This window comes from Gossypium raimondii, chromosome 7, assembly GCF_025698545.1.
Source record: "Gossypium raimondii isolate GPD5lz chromosome 7, ASM2569854v1, whole genome shotgun sequence".
In the NCBI taxonomy this organism is placed as follows: domain Eukaryota; kingdom Viridiplantae; phylum Streptophyta; class Magnoliopsida; order Malvales; family Malvaceae; genus Gossypium; species Gossypium raimondii.
The window spans coordinates 38,597,652-38,615,406 of NC_068571.1; the positions used below are offsets into that span (position 1 = coordinate 38,597,652).

At 32.8% G+C, this 17,755-nt stretch overlaps 2 protein-coding genes across 2 annotated transcripts; one reads left to right on the plus strand and one right to left on the minus strand.

The window, feature by feature from the left end:
• Positions 1-440: 440 nt before the first annotated feature.
• LOC105792601 (protein SUPPRESSOR OF K(+) TRANSPORT GROWTH DEFECT 1) lies at positions 441-5,487 on the plus strand. Its single transcript, XM_012621249.2, has 8 exons — positions 441-1,174; positions 2,642-2,747; positions 3,636-3,834; positions 4,178-4,246; positions 4,384-4,458; positions 4,616-4,714; positions 4,874-5,029; positions 5,168-5,487. The coding sequence occupies exons 1-8, from the start codon at positions 691-693 to the stop codon at positions 5,291-5,293; spliced, it is 1,314 nt and encodes a 437-aa protein (XP_012476703.1). The 5' UTR covers positions 441-690; the 3' UTR covers positions 5,294-5,487.
• Positions 5,488-7,241: 1,754 nt separating this feature from the next.
• Positions 7,242-10,369, minus strand: LOC105792591 (pentatricopeptide repeat-containing protein At2g27610). The gene has a single exon (XM_052633264.1). It carries the CDS (start codon positions 10,097-10,099, stop codon positions 7,478-7,480), a length of 2,622 nt encoding a protein of 873 aa, XP_052489224.1. The 5' UTR covers positions 10,100-10,369; the 3' UTR covers positions 7,242-7,477.
• Between the last annotated feature and the right edge of the window lie 7,386 nt (positions 10,370-17,755).

The window sequence follows — 17,755 nt, forward strand, 5'->3', positions numbered from 1 at the left end:
TAATATATTGGCGGTACCAAATTAAAATATGATGATATAAAATATTTAAAGACTTGATATGTAAATTTACGGTTTTAATTGACAGCTGAAAAAAGACTTTAAAGTGCAGCGTGACACTGTAGCAGCACTAAACTTTCAAAAGAGTAAATTTCCTCATAAATCCCCATTATTTATTATTTTCTTTTATTCCCTTCTTAACATCCAAAATGGAGAAACTTCTTACCGGTTAGTCCAAATTGTTTTTTTTACCAAAAAATATTTTTATAAGATTTTTCTATCATATGCCTATTTTAATAATTAATATGTTATTTATACCTTTTTCGTAATTAATTATTTATATATTATTTGAGGAAAAAACCCAAAATTTACATAATAAATAAAATAATTAAAAAAATGTTATAAATTATAAAATTTATACACTGGTATAAATTAATTTTAAGTTATGACGAAGGAACCTTCCTCGTCAAAGCCTCCTCATATGATCGATCGCAAAGAGAAAGAGGTGCAGAATAAACTTTCCCTAATTCATTGCAATTAGCATCAGCCAAATCCCTACCTTTCATCCTTCCCTATCCTCCCATCCAATCCCTAAATTTCACATTGAACAAAGAAAAAATTGATTAATTTTTTATCGATCCCATGCAATTTCTTTGAGAAAATATATCTAATACCCAGAACAAAAGAAAAGAAATGTATAGCAATTTCAAAGAACAAGCGATAGAGTATGTGAAGCAGGCGGTCCAAGAAGACAATGCTGGGAACTATAGCAAAGCTTTCCCTTTATACATGAACGCGCTCGAGTATTTCAAGACCCATTTGAAATACGAGAAGAACCCCAAAATCAGGGAGGCTATTACCCAGAAATTCACCGAGTATTTACGCCGTGCCGAGGAGATCCGTACCGTTCTAGATGAAGGTGGGCCTGGACCGGCTACTAATGGGGGCGCTGCTGTTGCCACTCGCCCCAAAAGTAAGCCCAAGGATGGTAGCGGCGGAGGGGAAGGAGGTGATGGGGAGGATCCCGATCAGGCTAAGTTGAGAGCTGGGCTTGATTCGGCTATTATTAGGGAAAAGCCTAATATTAAGTGGAATGATGTGGCTGGGTTAGAAAGTGCTAAGCAGGCTTTGCAAGAAGCTGTTATTTTGCCAGTCAAATTTCCTCAATTTTTTACTGGTTAGTTTTTCTTGGGGGATTTTGTTATTGATTTTCTGAGGATGATTTGAGTGTACTGATATAAAACTTGTGGCTTTTAGTATTTAGTAATTGACAATGAAATGGGTTAATTTTTTATTGCTGAATTATCCAGGAATTTTATGTTATTTGCGGTTACTTGGTAGGAGTGGTTAAGGATTTTTTCTTAACTATAAAATTATTGACTTTTTCTAATTTCTTCAATTGGAAGAGCATAGTGAAATGGTTTCTTGTTGATTGTGGAACTGTTAAGAAATTTGTTCTTTTTAGTGATATTATTTAGATGCCATGCAATCTTGGTGTTGATATTTCATATTGTTAGGACAAACAAGCCTGTTTCTTTAAGTTGATTGTAGTAATGGAGAGTGCCTAATCTTGTTGCATTGTCAATTAATTGACACAAATTTCCTTTGCTCGAGTTTGTTAGTCTTAAATGTGAATAGCAGATTTTAGTTTTTCTGTTTTTTGAGTACCTATGACACACTGCATGCGAATATAGCTCCTGTTAATTTCTATTGGACTGTTGAAGGCAGAGAGACTTTAGCAAATTATTGATATGGCTACTTGTGCTGTGTCATGCTGTCATTTTTATAGGCAGTATTTGAACTGATTCCTTGAATATCACAAGCATCAAGGCTAGATTTTTGCTCACTAGTAAACCATATGATGATCTTGAGGGAGTTAATTTGAGAAAGCATAGTTGCACATTTGAAACCAATTATTTTGCTGTTGAGTTGCTAATCTAATTATCATAGCTGTTAAGTGACAATGGCCTTACAAACACATCGTCATTGTCATCACTTCATGATCATCATCATCTTCTTTACTTCTTGTGAAACTTAAATTTGACAAACAACCTTTGGCATCACCTTGCTAATATTTGCTTGCTACCTCTATTAGTGTCAATTTTATCTTATAGAAACTGTTGCTTGGCTGCTTGCATGGTCACAGACTCCCTTATTTGGAGTTAGCAACATTGCCATTTCAATCAGATGGGCTAATTTGGTTTTGACAGTCAAGTTTTTAAATATATTTAAGGTTCCATTATAATTTTCTTGTAGGATTTGTTGGATTCACCTTAAAACTTGTCTTGTAACTCATTTCATTTGCTGTCTAGCTGAAATTTTGTTCCCTCTTATGATATGGAGTTAAACAAAGTGGTATCGAGCTTGCAATATGGTAGGAATAGAGCTCTCTCATTAACCTGTCCATATATTTTCCTACCTTTTCTAGTATTGGCCTTGCTAGAGTATTGAGTTGGTAAGATTTGAACTGCTTTTGTATTATGTTTGCTCGAACTGAAGTTGGGATGTGGAGTAGCAAATCACTAAATAAAATCTGTATTTTCATTTAGCTTCTTTTTCAATTCTATTTATTGTCATTTAAACATTAGATATGCTGGGATACAATTGGATTAATTTTGTTGAAGTTTTCCTACTTCTCTTTCAGGAAAGAGAAGGCCATGGAGAGCTTTTCTGTTGTATGGGCCACCCGGGACCGGTAAGTCATACTTGGCCAAGGCTGTTGCAACTGAAGCTGACTCTACATTTTTTAGGTAATATATACTTCCATATTTGAATATTTTATCTGCCCCTGCCCATAACAAGAATTTTAACCCTTTTTATACTTTTTTCAAATAAAAATTTAGGCGCATATTGAATCATGAAAACAATGGGGAAAAAGGTCACCTCTAACATGTTTGATGATGTTGTGTCATCTACCCTTTCTCTGTGATGCAGCCACCACTTTCCTTTTTATCTGGAGAAAGGGAAAGGTGGCAATAGTGAAGACTCCAATATATGCATCACTGGATTGCATTGGCAAAGTGTTGGCAGTGTTGAGAATTTGTGGTTATGTACTGCAAGTTTCCCCACCTTTCTTAATTCCATGTTTGTTCTGTTAAGTGAAATTTACATCCGCTGTGCTTGGGAAGTTATGTGTGAACCATTTTATGATATCTAATACCACAAAAGGTTGATGCAGTCATTTTAGTGCTCCATTTTATGTGATTTTATTTCAACAATCCGGGATTCTGTATATCATGCATTCTAGTGATTGTCATTCAGGAGCAGATTACAAGTTACAGTTCCTTCAACCTTAGTTGATTGTGTACCATATTGAGTTTATATTAGTCGAGAAGGTTCTAGGCTTTTAGGTCTTTTATTGGAATCTAAGTTGATTATTTGCATGTAGTTTTCTGTCATGAAACTGAATCATAGTGAGTTATGGAATAATCTAGGAATTTTTATAAGTGCCAATCAGATGTGCATATTTCTCTTGGCTTTTTTTAAAATTTATTTTTTATATGTAATTATGAACATTTTGTTTATTGAGCATGGATGCCTAATATCCCTTTGTTCTGTTTATGTGCATGTATTATGGATAGGCTTCTGGTTGTTTCTGTTTTAAAGTTTAATCACTTTTCCTTTTTCTTTTCTGCTAGTGTTTCTTCATCAGACCTTGTCTCAAAGTGGATGGGGGAAAGCGAAAAGCTAGTTTCAAACCTTTTCCAGATGGCTCGTGACAGTGCACCATCCATCATATTCATTGATGAAATAGATTCCTTGTGTGGACAGCGTGGTGAGGGCAATGAGAGTGAAGCATCAAGACGTATCAAAACTGAACTTTTGGTGCAGATGCAGGTATGTCAGTGTGGTGAAATTGCTAAGAAGAGTTTTAAAGTTTCTTTGCCAGAAGCTATTCAAGAAATTATTTTCCTTTCCAAAATCTTATATATTTAGAAAGACTAAGTTTATATTGTTTAGAAATTATTTAAATATTATGCAAGATATTTTTTGCTGCTATATTCTGCAGTATGCTAGCATCTTTATCCTAAAATTTTGAGAACCTCCATGATGGCGTGTTTGTATTTTGATGGTGCTCATGTCTCATTTACACCCATGCCAAATTGTGACACATAGCTATTGTTTCCTTCCAAGATTTTTAGCTTAATGAATGAATTTTTTTACCTTGTTTATGTTTTAGGGCGTTGGAAATAATGATCAGAAAGTCCTAGTGCTTGCAGCAACAAATACTCCTTACGCGCTTGATCAGGTAAAGGGGAATAGGATGGTGTTAATGAGCATCCTTAGGGGGCACTCTTATTAACATCTAATGCATTGAAAATGATAAATAAAGTTGTTCATATTGAATTGGTAATGAATTCTTTTACTAATAAATTGTTCATATAGGCCATCCGCCGGCGTTTTGATAAGCGTATTTACATACCTCTTCCAGATTTGAAGGCTCGGCAACATATGTTCAAAGTACTTGACCTTTCCCTTAACATTGTCCTTCAAAATATTGTGAAAAAAAGAGAGAAGAAAATGCTTGTTTTTTTTTTGTCTTTTTCATAATAGAATCATTAAATCACTTTTGTTTCTTGACATGGCTGCCATGTTTTGGTAAAATAAATAATGACAGGTGCATCTGGGTGATACTCCTCACAACTTGACTGAAAATGATTTTGAAAGCTTAGCTCATCGGACGGATGGGTTTTCAGGGTCAGACATATCTGTTTGTGTAAGTGCAACAACTATATGAAACATTTGAATATTTTCTCTTCATTTATCTTTCTTCTTTTCCATTCTATGAGTTCTATCTTGGATGCGAGTTTTACTATGAAGGGCCAATATGGAGTAGGTCACTTTTGCACTTCTTTACTTGTCTCTGTCTTGACAGGTTAAGGATGTTCTTTTTGAACCTGTTCGTAAAACCCAAGATGCCATGTTTTTCTTCAAGACACCTGATGATATGTGGATGCCATGTGGACCAAAGCAACCAGGTGCTGTCCAAATTACTATGCAGGAATTGGCTGCCAAAGGACTTGCGGCACAGGTATGGAGTTGCTTGAGATAGAAAGTATTTGAGTATTAACCTTTGTGTTCCTATGCTTCTCATTGCTGTTGGAGATTCTCTTAATGTTGTGATTTTTGAAGTAATTAAATATCTGTTGGTTGATTAACGCCATTGCAGATCCTTCCACCTCCTATTTCAAGATCAGATTTTGACAAGGTGCTTGCAAGACAGAGGCCAACAGTGAGCAAAGCTGATCTTGAGGTCCATGAAAGATTTACAAATGAGTTCGGAGAGGAAGGTTGATAGATTTAATGTAACTTTTCACATTGATCTACATTAGTTGTAAGTGCAAACACTGTATTTTATTTATAACTTCTGGATCATCGAATGAATGTTTGACACAATCCGAATCTCCTGTTTATACAGTGTAAATAAGATTATAAGAAATTTGGCTTATAACGCATGAATATGAGCTGTACCCTTTTTCTGCAACATAATTTTCTGGTTTTTGAAATGATCTGAATTTTGAGGTAAGCATTTGGAGTATTTACTGTACTACTTGCTGGCCTACCAGTTGTGAGTATGGGCTGGTTTGGAGTGGAAAGAGAGGTGAAAGTGTATACTTTTGAATGTGATTTATAAATGGCCTCTACTTTTCATATTATCTTGGCTTTGAATGCAGAATATTGAACTCTATAAACTCTCTTTACTTGATAAAATTGGTGCTTAATGGCTCTGAGTCACAACTCTTAAAGTTTGCCTCATCTTTTTTACTTGGTTTGGGTGTAATTTTCAAGGTTCATAACCTGAAGATTGATTCAATTCTTTTAATGACTGCTGTTTTTGGGATCCAAAAATCACATGAAGGGCATTGTTTTACATGCATAATACAACACATCTTTGGATGCCCTAAATTAAAAGTGAAAATTGATCATTTCATCAAGCAATACTGAAGCTTTCCCTAATCAAATATAATCTATCATTTTCCTTTGAGGATGCCAAAATTTATAACTAGTGGACTTTACATCGTTTTTCATTTTATGTGGTTGGATGATAGCAAGTCGATGCCCTAAATGAATGGTAAAACAAAAAGATGGCTTGGAAAGAAAATAAAGGAATAAGCACTCGGGGAGGTCTATGTAGTATAATATTCAGGGTCTCAAAATAAATCGGGTAATTTAGTTCTTATTCTATTACAAAGTAAAAAGAACAGTTAACGATGGTATTAACTATTTTCATTACTAAATTATTATAAGTAATTTAATCCATAGGAATAAATAAGGATAAGTGAATACAAATACAATTAAGAAAATATCTAAAGATAAAATAATAAAAATATTATATAAAATTCTAAATATTATGAAAATTCAGAAAATAGAAAAATAAATGTTAATAAACATTTCTAAATTCTAAATAAAGAAATTATAAGTACAAAAAGTCTTTAAAGATTTTTAATTTTAGTTTTTAAATAATTTTTGTTATTTTGATGTTGTAGAGATTTTTAGGATTTGTTTTTTCTCTCAAAATTTTGGAATTAATTATTAATTATCATTAAAATTTTAGAATATTAATACCATATAATGTTTTATTTTTAAAAAGTTTAAGCAATTCTGCATTTACAAATTATTTTTTCACATTGCAATTAGTTTTCTTTTTCTTTTTTTGCTTTTGGCCACATTAAATTTTATTAACAAAAATAATTTAGGCCACTTCAACTATATTTATTTGTTCAATTTTAAATATTATAAAGATTAAATTGACCCATTTATTTTGAGAAAGATTAAATACTTTCCTACCTACATTGATCTTCTAGGTATTTAATCTAAAAATAAATCAGAACTCCCTTGATTAGTCTGGTAGCTAGGGACTGTTCACCCCTAGAACTCATCCGGGTTTGAACCTCCATGGGAGCAGTGGACAACTCCCTTTGAATGTGATTGTTAAAAAAATTAAAACTCGAAGTCAACTTTGGTTTGATCTATGAACATTTAGATTCCTCCTTCAGTTGAAGTTTCCGTTGATGTAATTGCGGGGGCCTCGTTTACTTTAGTAATGAAGTGCAGGTATTGCATCTTAACAACATATCAGAGTGTCGGACATGGATATGCAATCATTGTCGAAAGAGTCTATGCGACAGAGGATGAAATCCTGATTTATACCAATGAAAACAATACATTCACAATTACTAAGAGTAACAACAATCAGGAAATAACAAAAGAAGGAGAGCAACTCAAATGAATTGTCACTTGCCTCGTCAAACATGTTCACTGAATGCAAAATCAGGAACACATGCAACCGTCACTTTGCCTCTGATAAATGTAAGCCTTACTGCTCAGCAACCATCACTCTACCAGGGCTGACTCGTATGCATAAATAGGGTTGAATTGCCATCCCTAGCACATGAGATTTATGTTATATTTCTGCCCTTTGTTGCACCTAGATGAATGGAGTAACACTTCGGAAGTTGCAAGCTGCAACGATAGATGGTTACCAGTAATCACCACAAGAACAGCTACCGGCTTTGAAGTGGTGGAACCGGTTTGTATCCCTAACAACTATATCTCTTCCTTCAATCAGTGATATCAACTTAATAACAGTGTGACAGTCTCCGCATACTCTAAGGTTCTTAACGATCTGAAGTGCTGTTCCGGGAGGAGTAGCAATCAACCCAAAAGCAATAGCCAGTCTCTCACTGTGTTGAGACAGGATGGTTTCTTTATCTTCATCTGCAATGTCCTGAAGTACATGATCAGTATCAGGTTGATACCCCATGTCCTTCAGTTGCATTTTTAGCTCATCAAGTTTTGAATAAATTTGATATGACATGGGATGAGAATGATCAGAGGCCAAGAATGAGTGAGTCTTGTTCTTAACTTCAATCCAGCTGTAACCAGCCTCCTTTTTCACTTTTCTCTGGTCCATCAATTTCCTCACATTCCTTCTTTCATGCCAATTTCCTGCAGCAGCATAAATATTGGAGAGCAGAACATATGCAGCCGAATCTTGTGGCTGAAGTGAAATAAGCTGTTCTGCAGCAAGTTTCCCGAGCTCTAAATGGCGATGAACACGGCTGGCAGCCAAGAGAGTTCGCCAGACAGTTGCACCAGCAGGGAATGGCATCGTGTTAATGATATCCATGGCCTTGTCAAGCATGCCTGCTCGGCTATATAGATCAACCATGCAAGAATACAGCTGCATTGTTGGAGAAATACGGTGTTTTTCTATCATCACATTGAAGTACTTTTCACCTTCATCCACTAATCCAGCATGACTACACGCAGAAATGACACCAATAAATGTTATATCATCCATTTCCATGTTTTCTCTTCGCATTTCCTCAAATATCTCAAGAGCTTTCTTTGCATGACCATGCTGTGCATATCCAGAGATCATTGAGTTCCATGAAGCGAGATCTCTTTCCTGCTGCCTCCTAAAAACTTGATATGCATTATCTATATTCCCTCTCTTAGCATACATGGTAATAAGAGCACTACATACACATAAAGCATCACTTAATTTTGATTTGATTGACCATGCATGAAACTGCTTTCCCTGTTCGAAAGGTGCTGTAGGTGATGCACAGGCATTTATAACACTCGAAAAGGTGAATTCATTAGGTTTAATCCCCTCCTTTACCAGCTGCATGAAAATATTGGTAGCTCCCTCAGAGTCTCCTATTTGAGCATAACCAGCTAGCATTGCAGACCATGCAACAATGTCCCTCTCATCAATTTGTTCGAAAGCTTTAGCAGCTTCCTCAATATTTCCCAGCTTAACATAAGCATCTAAAATAGCAGTTCCAACGGACGGCGACTTCTCATAATTAGCTTTGATTGCTTGTGCATGTATTTGGAAAGGAGAAACAGCTGGTTGAGCCGTAAGGATGGTAGAATAAGTAAAATCGTTTGGTTTAACACCTTCCTTGTTCATTAAACAAAAAAGTTTAACTGCCTCTTGAATTTCACCGTTCTGCTGGTGCCCACTGATCATGGCTGTCCAAGATACAACATTTTGAGCTTCATGCATTGTTGAGAACAACTTGAATGCATCGTTGATTTCGCTACACTTACTGTAAGTCACCATAAGTGCAGTTTTGATTTTAGGGTCGAAATTAAAACCATCTTTCAAAACTCGACAATGAAGCTGCCTTGCAAAACCCAATTCCTTACGATTAGCACATAACTTAATAAGAGGAATAAAAGTCATTTCAGTAAACTTAACACCAGCAAGCCTCATATCGTAAAATGTTTCGAGAGCTGCGAAATCAAGCCCATTTGTTACAAAACCAGAAATCATACAATTCCATGTCACAGCATTCTTGGTTGCCATACCATCAAAAACAAGTCTAGCATCTTTACCCATCCCTGACCTCAAATACATACTAATCAAAGAATTGGACACAAAAGTTACTGTCTTGAAACCCAACTTTACAATCAAACAATGAACTTGAACACCCTTCTCTACCATCCCTTCAGACGCCAAAGCTCCAAGAACAGCCGCAAAGGTGTATGGATTGGGTTTTATCCCTTCCATTTGCATTATCAGAAACAATTCTAAAACTTCCTCATTCATTCCATTTTGTGCATAGCCTCCAAGCAATGAAGTCCAAGAAACCACATTTCTTTCCCTCATATGATCAAAAACTCTCCTACCATCTTCCACATTCTCTGTTTTCATATACATGTCTAAAAGAGAAGTCCCTACACTGACATCCTCAAGTAACCCAAGTTTCAAGCATTGGCAATGAACTTGTCTTCCAGCTATGACATTAAACAAACATCCACAGACCTTCAAAACACAGGATAAGGTCGATCCATCGACTGGTAAACCAAAACTATGAATACCCAAAAAGAGATTTAGAGCTTCCTTGTTGTTGTTATTGCGAGAGTAGTCAAAAAGCAAACCGTTGCATAGGGCAAGGTCTGGTTGAGGACTTTTTTCAAACAGGTGAGGAGTGTGCCGTAAAGAAGCAGATTCAACACAAAGATCTAGAGGTTGAGGGATCGACACATTGGTTTGGAAAAGGGAGAGAAATTTGTGGAATGGGTTGTTGAGAGTTTTGAGGAATTGTTTTGCTTGATTTCTCGTAAGAGAGAGGCTCGACGTCATGCTAACCGAGGTTTTAATTCAAACTACTATACTATACTGCACATATAGAGCAAATTAGACCCTAACGCCAAAACCAAAAGAATAAAAGTGAGGTTTGAAGGGTAGAATTCATAGAAGGGCAAAAGGGTGGAAGGGCATTGGAGTTTCCAATGTTTAATACAATAGGAAAAGAGGCAAAGAGTGTCATCAACCTTCTTCTTATTATTATTATTCTTGTTATGTTCAGAATTTGTAGTTGTCTTTAATGTTTATACCTATGTCCGTCCTCTATTCGAAATTTATAGTCAATCACTTGTTGGTTAATGAGATTGTTTATACTAATTTAGTTTAGACACACTAATATATCATATCATCCACTTGTCGTAACTTTAAAATTATATGCTTGAAAAAAGGGATAAAAACATAAATATTCGCTCGGTTACTTAGTGTGATAATATAAGGAAAAATTATTTATTACATATATATTATAATAGTTAGATATAGAATAAATAATAATTAGTACAATTTAAACTTAAAACTAAAAAGATGAGTAAAAACTCTTATAAAAATTAATATCTCTTCAAAATAAGCAAAAGAAAAAATTCATTATGTTTTTCCATAACAAGTCATGTGGGTGACTAAAAATACTAATTGAAATTAGTGTATTATTAACTCATAAACTTAAACATGGTGAATAAATAGTATTCCTACCAAACATCACATAAGTGTCTCACCTTTGAGGATAAAGCACTGATTAAATTTTTTATACAACATCCGGTTTTGATTAAATTCGATATTAAGTTGGATCAAACTCTTAAATGAGAGGTAAAATTCTCTTTAAGGTTATTTAATTCTTCCATAATATTCAAATCCAAAACCTTATAATAGACATCAAACTTCTTATCAATCAAGTCAACAATTACATCTCATATATATATATATATATATATGAAAGCACAAGTTTAAAAAATTGTTGAACTGACAAGAACACATTTACTTTTCATTATATTACTAAATTTACATTCAAAATAAAAATGTTGAAGTAACATATTAATTATCACTTAATAACATATTAGAGTTAACTAGGTTAATCAACTATTGTTTTGAATAATGTTATTTTACAATAATTACACAAAGTAAAACTATAATATAGGTTGAATATATTAAAATGCTTTAATTATGATTTGAAAATTTTCTATTATAATATTTGAATTGATAAGTTAATATATTTTAAATATATTCGATAATTCAAATAAGAAATATTTTGTTACGTTAATTACTACAATTAAAAATATAATATTTAAAAATGAAGTAAATATTAAAGCATAAAATCACATGCAATGCATGTGACATTAGAAGCTAGTATATATAAAAACATGAATTTGAAAAACTTTTGAATCCACAAGAATACCCTTTATTTTCTACCATATTACTAAATTTACATTTAAAAATATTTATAATTTAATTTAGAATAATTAGTTATAACTTGTGATAATTTATTAACCTAAAAATAAAGTTATAGCTTGAATAAAAGTCTAATCATACTCAATATCAATAAGTCAAAATAACTGAAAATTAAGGTTAAAATATTATTTTTAAAAATTCTAAATTATTTTTATTTTTATCATTAACTTATTTTTATTTTCATATTTATTAACATAATAAAATAAAGTTATAATTTGAATAGAAGTCTAAGTATATAAATAGAGATTGATTTTAGATTTTAGTTATCATTTAATCAATGTAAGAGTTATATATCAATTAAAACTTAAGTTTAGATATATAAATAGCATTATTTGTTAATAGCATCTAAGAGAATGGAAATTGTTAACATTAATAAGTTAAAATATCTCAAAAAGAAATATTCAAATGACAATGACAATCAAGAGATATGTAAGATCATTTTAATTGATGATGACATTATATAATATAATATATATTTTTTAAATTTATAAGTTCTTTATTCCATGCGAAGCAAATACTCTTTATACTTTCACCATTATTATTATAATACACGAAGTTGTAAACCAACGAGAGGATTTTTAAAAAAGTAAAAAAGATTTGTCATAAGATTTCAACATTTATTTTTTAATCATCATTACTACATGTTTTTATTACTTTGATGTAAATATCTTTCGTACTTATTATGAATAATTATTATAATTGATGCATGTTTTGTAACACCCCAAACCTGACCTAAATGTTATGACCGAATCTGACGATGTTACATGGTAGTGCTTTTCGAAAAATATGTAGTCGCTAAGTCCCCTTTTCTATTTAACCATTTTTTCAATATCTTCTGTTAATTTCAAATCGTGTCGTTCGTTTTCAAAACATTATTCATTTACAAATCGTTATTCAATTTCAAAACTTTTTTTATTGCGGAAGCTTTTAAACAGTTTGCGTATTCGTGGTATTGTAACAACTCGATCTTGACCCTAATCAGACAAAGTGGTTTCGGGACCACAAATCCAAGTCAAAAAAATATTTTAAAATTAATTTTGATATTTGCAGTATGTGAATTACTATGTGTAAAAATTTTGTATAAAAATTTGATCGCTTGAGTGCACAATTTGATAAAAAGGGCTTAATCGCGTAAAATAAAAATTTAAGGGTTAAATTTAAAAGCACCCAATTGTTGTTGTCTTTTAAAATAAGGGTTATAAATGGAAATTAGGTCATTTAATAGTTAGTGGGCTGCAATGGTCTAAATTACCCTTAAGTTATATGTTTTATAATTAATTAAACTAAGGTTAAAGTAGTCATTAAGTAATTAAAATATATATTAGTTAAAATAACTTAAGAAAAGATGATTTTATCATCTTCTCCAAGCCGAATGTTACAAAAGAAGCTCAACTATGGCTTTCTAAAGTTCGCCATATCCTTGCTTAATTAAAGGTTCGTTTTGTTCGGTTTTTGAAAATTTTTACGTTTTGAGATCGTTGCTTTGTGTACTACAAGACCCATGCTTTAATTTTAGAATTTGGTGTTGATTTTGTGATATGCCATTGATGAATGCTTGAGCTTTGTGATAGTTGATGATGAAATATGAAAGATATGTGAAAGATTAACGTGTTTTGTCTTTGAATTTTTGGTGAAATTGAGTAATTAGGGCTAAATTATGAAATTAAAAATTTGAGGGACTAAACTATGAAATAAATGAAATTTGTGGACTTGTATGAGCACTAGGGACATTCGACCCTTGTATAGTATGGGCAAATTTTGTGTATTTTGTGTTTTATGTAATAGGGACTAAATTGCAAAAAAATGTAAATATTAGGGGTAAAATGGTAATTTTCCCATTTATGTGTTTTTGGACTAAATTGAACATAATAATATTTAATTTATCTCATTTTGAATATATTTAGATCAAGAACCAAAGAAATCGGAGTTAGATCGAGGAAAAGTTAAAGTCGTCGACTAATCGTCCGGTTTCGATTTTACACTGTCCGAGGTAATGTCATAAAAATAGTATATAGGTATGTATATGTGATTTATTTTGATGAATTATAATTTAAAATATGTTGGTTGAAATAATTAAAAGCATGAGTGAATTATATGCATTATTGTTACATGTTCGAATCATAGTTATATACTTTTATGGTCATTTGAATTTAATTAAAGTATGAAGGTATATAAGGATATACAATTATAAATGTTATCAAATTTAGTTGGAGTATAAAAGTTCTATATTTTTATATGTACAAGTTTTGAATTTATACATGTATATACAAGTATAAAGTATTGGTTTAATAAAAAGTATATATATATATGTGTGTACTTAAGATTGGAAATAAACATAGGTTTATATTGGTATAAAAATTGTATTGGATCTATAATATGCAAATATACATGTATATGTCCTTGTATTGAATTGTGTATGCCATTTATACAAGTTTATATGAGGTTCAATTATGCAAATATGCATATATATATATATATATATATGTTCGTAATGAGTTTAAGTATGGAATTTATATATGTATAAGGGAGGTTCGATTATGTATGTATATTCATGTAAAAATTCTTGACTGGAATTGAAGATATGAAATTATTAGTTTGGAATATCATAAGGTGTTGAATGCATGATATTAGGTAGTAGGCTTTAATGTATTAAGTTATATAGATATATATATATATATATATATGTTCGGATGTATAATTAAGTTATTGAGCTGAATTTGATGTCTAAACTTTATATACCTATGTGGATTAAAGATATAGTTTATAAATTATTGAGTTGAATTTTTATGTGGATAATATATACAAATATGAGATATAACTTCTGTGAATTGAGATTTTAGGCTCAGTGCCTATCAGGCTTAATGCCAGTGAAACAATATCAGACTTTACGTCTAGCAGACTTAATGCCAGTGAAATAATTTCAGACTTTACGTCTAGCAGGCTTAATGCCGGTGAAACAATATTAGACTTTACGTCTAGCAGGCTTAATGCCGATGAAAAATTTCAGACTATATGTCTAGCAGGCTAAGTGCCGGTGTACTGAATCAGGCTTTAAGTCTAGCAGGCTAAGTGCCAGTGAATCTGTTTAAAGAATGTGATTAAGTGTATAGTTATATGATTTTGGTTATCTTTAATTGATGAGCACATATACCTTCGGCTAAGTGTGTTTAATGAATATGTACATATTCGGTCTATGCATTTGTAAAAATATACATACATGCTTTCAATTTATGCAGTCGATAAATGTATACGTATAAATATTCGGTATATGTATTTGATAAGTATCTACATATGCATTTGAAATGTATACACCTCTATTTATAATTATTTGATGAAGATGAATGCATTTGGTCACATGTATTAGATTTGTATTTGGTTATAAGTTTATTATGAGTATACATACAGTTGGATATGATATGTGTATAACATACATATATGCTCGATTATATTCATTTGGTTGTAATGTTATTTGGTATAAATATATATATTCAATTAAACGCATTTTATTGTGTACATATATTTGACTATAAATAAAATGGTCTCGAGTACGATAAATGTATAAATATTAATTATATGTGTTAATTGCAATCTCAGTAAATTAAATTAAAAGGTTATATTATTTCTATATATATATTTCATTATGCAATAGACTTACTAAGCTATAAAAGCTTACTTTGTTTATTTATGTATTTCTATTTTATATACTTAAAGATCAAGCTTCAAGCGCGGGGATCGTCAACAAGATCATCACTCTATCTACTGTCTCGGCATTAAACTGTTTAAATTTTAATTATGGCATGTACAGGCTAGATAAAATGTTTTGGGAAGTCGTACTTTGATATATTGTATATGAAATTAATAGTCATACGAAAATTACTTATATTCTTATGCTTTAATTGGATTGTAATTTTAAAGAGAAGTTTAAAATTTTACATGTTTAATATTAGACCTAGCAATTTATATGTAACCGTTAAAATTATTGAACTATACTGAATGTCTGTTCTAAGTTCTGTTTTGATTAGTAATGCCTCTTAATCCTAATTCGATGACGGATACGGGTTAGGGATGTTACATTTGTTTGGTATTAGAGCTATGGTTTAGTCGGTTCTAGGATTACCGTAGCGCGTGTGAGTCCAGCTGTACATGTCATATTTTATATTTTGATAGTGTGATGACTTCTGACATCTTAAAATATGTTTTTGTATCGTAATGGATCCCGATCGAGCTGTAGCTGACGACGTTGAAAGTATAGAGCTTGCTCCCGTGCAAGGGGCAGTGCCAATTGACTCCCGGCCTACCTCGAGTAGCCAAGAGGGAGAGGCAAAGCAAGCCTTCTACCAAATGATGAATGATTGGTTTACACAATATATTCGAACCAATCCGGCTCTTTATTGATAAAATTAGAAAATACGGGGCTGAATAGTTTAGGGCCACAGTTAATGATGATGCTGAGCGGGCTGAATTTTGACTTGATAATACTATCCATGTATTTGAAGAACTGTCATGTACACCCGAAGAATGGTTGAAATGTGCCATATCCTTGTTACGTGACTCTGCCTACCATTGGTGGAATACTCCAAAGTTCTCATTGTCTTGAAAGAGCGTGTCACCGGGAATTCTTTCAAAGTGAGTTCGTCGAAATATATCGATCGAGATTCATTGATTAGAAACGTAAAGAATTTCTTGAACTTAAACAGGGTCGTACGAATGTTACTGAATATGAGCAGAAATTTGTGCGACTTAGCAGATATGCCCGAGAGTGTGACGACTGAAGCTGTTATGTGTAAGATATTTGAAGATGGGTTGAATGAAGATATTAAATTGTTAGTTGATATACTTGAGATAAAATAGTTTGTGGTACTTGTTGAATGAGCTTGCAAAGCTGAAGAACTCGGGAAAGAGAAGAGAAATGCTGACTTTGAAGCTAAAGATTCTCGTAAAAGAACATTCAGTAAATCATTTAAGTTGACATCAAAGAAATTCAGAGAAGATCACAGCCGATCTAAAGCTACTACAGGATTTTCTAGACGGGATCGAGATCGACCTCATGTGAGTTCACGAGCTACTTCAGTTGCTAGTATTGGTAATGTTCGACAAGATAGATTAGAGTACAAACATTGTGGTAAATGACATCCTGGAGATTGCAAATTACATGATCGGTCTTGTTTTAAGTTTGGATCCAAGGATCATTTTATTCGGAGGTGTCCGATGATAGCTGAGCCAAACACTATTCAGAGTACCGGACCGAGTAATGTGTCAGTACGAGGTAGACCACTCAAGCATACAGGTAATGTAAGTGGTAGCCAGAGAGGGACAAAAGACACGACAGTTCGATCTAAGGCTCGTGCGCCTGTCAGAGCATATGCCATCCACGCTCGTGAGGAGGCTTCTTCCCCAGATGTCATTACTGATACTTTCACTCTTTATGATACTAATGTTATTGCATTGATTGATCCTGGTTCGATTCATTCAGATGTGTGTGAGACTTTAGTATCCAGTAAGACTCTGCCTGTTGAGTCTACTGAGTTTGTCATTAGAGTATCAAACCCCCTAGGCCGGTGTGTTTTGGTTGACAAAGTGTGTAAAAATTGTCCGTTGATGATTTGAGATTCATGTTTTTGGGTTGATTTGATGTTGTTGCCATTCGACAAGTTTAATATTATTCTGGATATGAAGTAGTTAACTTTACACGATGCTGTGGTAAATTGTAAAAGGAAGACTATTGATTTGAGATGTCAGAACGATAAGATTATTCGGGTTGAATTTAATGATTTTAATAGTTTATCAGCTGTGATATATTTGATGTTGGCTCAGAAGTATGTGAGAAAGGGCTACCACACTTACATTACATATGTGATTGATAGTAAAATGACTGACAAGAAGATTGAATCAGTACCAGTTATGTGTGAATATCCGGATGTGTTTCCTCAAGAGTTGCCAGAGTTGTTGTCGATTAGAGAGTAGAGTTTGGGATTGAGTTAGTACCAAGGACGAATCTGATATCTATAGCTTTGTATAGAATGGCATCTACAGAATTAAAAGAATTGAAAGCTCAGTTACAAGAGTTGACAAATAAGGGTTTTGCGATACCGAGTTTCTCTCCTTGGGGAACACCAGTCTTGTTTGTGAAAAAGAAATATGGGACAATGAGAATGTGTATTGACTACAAGAAACTAAATAAGGTAACCATAAAGAATAAGTATCCATTGCCAC

Coding starts and splice junctions, on each gene's coding strand:
- LOC105792601 (XM_012621249.2), top strand. CDS start 691: ATGTATAGCAATTTCAAAGAACAAGCGATAGAGTATGTGAAGCAGGCG. Junction 4,247..4,383: donor CTCCTTACGCGCTTGATCAG/GTAAAGGGGAAT, acceptor TTGTTCATATAG/GCCATCCGCCGGCGTTTTGA. Junction 4,459..4,615: donor CTCGGCAACATATGTTCAAA/GTACTTGACCTT, acceptor AAATAATGACAG/GTGCATCTGGGTGATACTCC.
- LOC105792591 (XM_052633264.1), bottom strand. CDS start 10,099: ATGACGTCGAGCCTCTCTCTTACGAGAAATCAAGCAAAACAATTCCTC.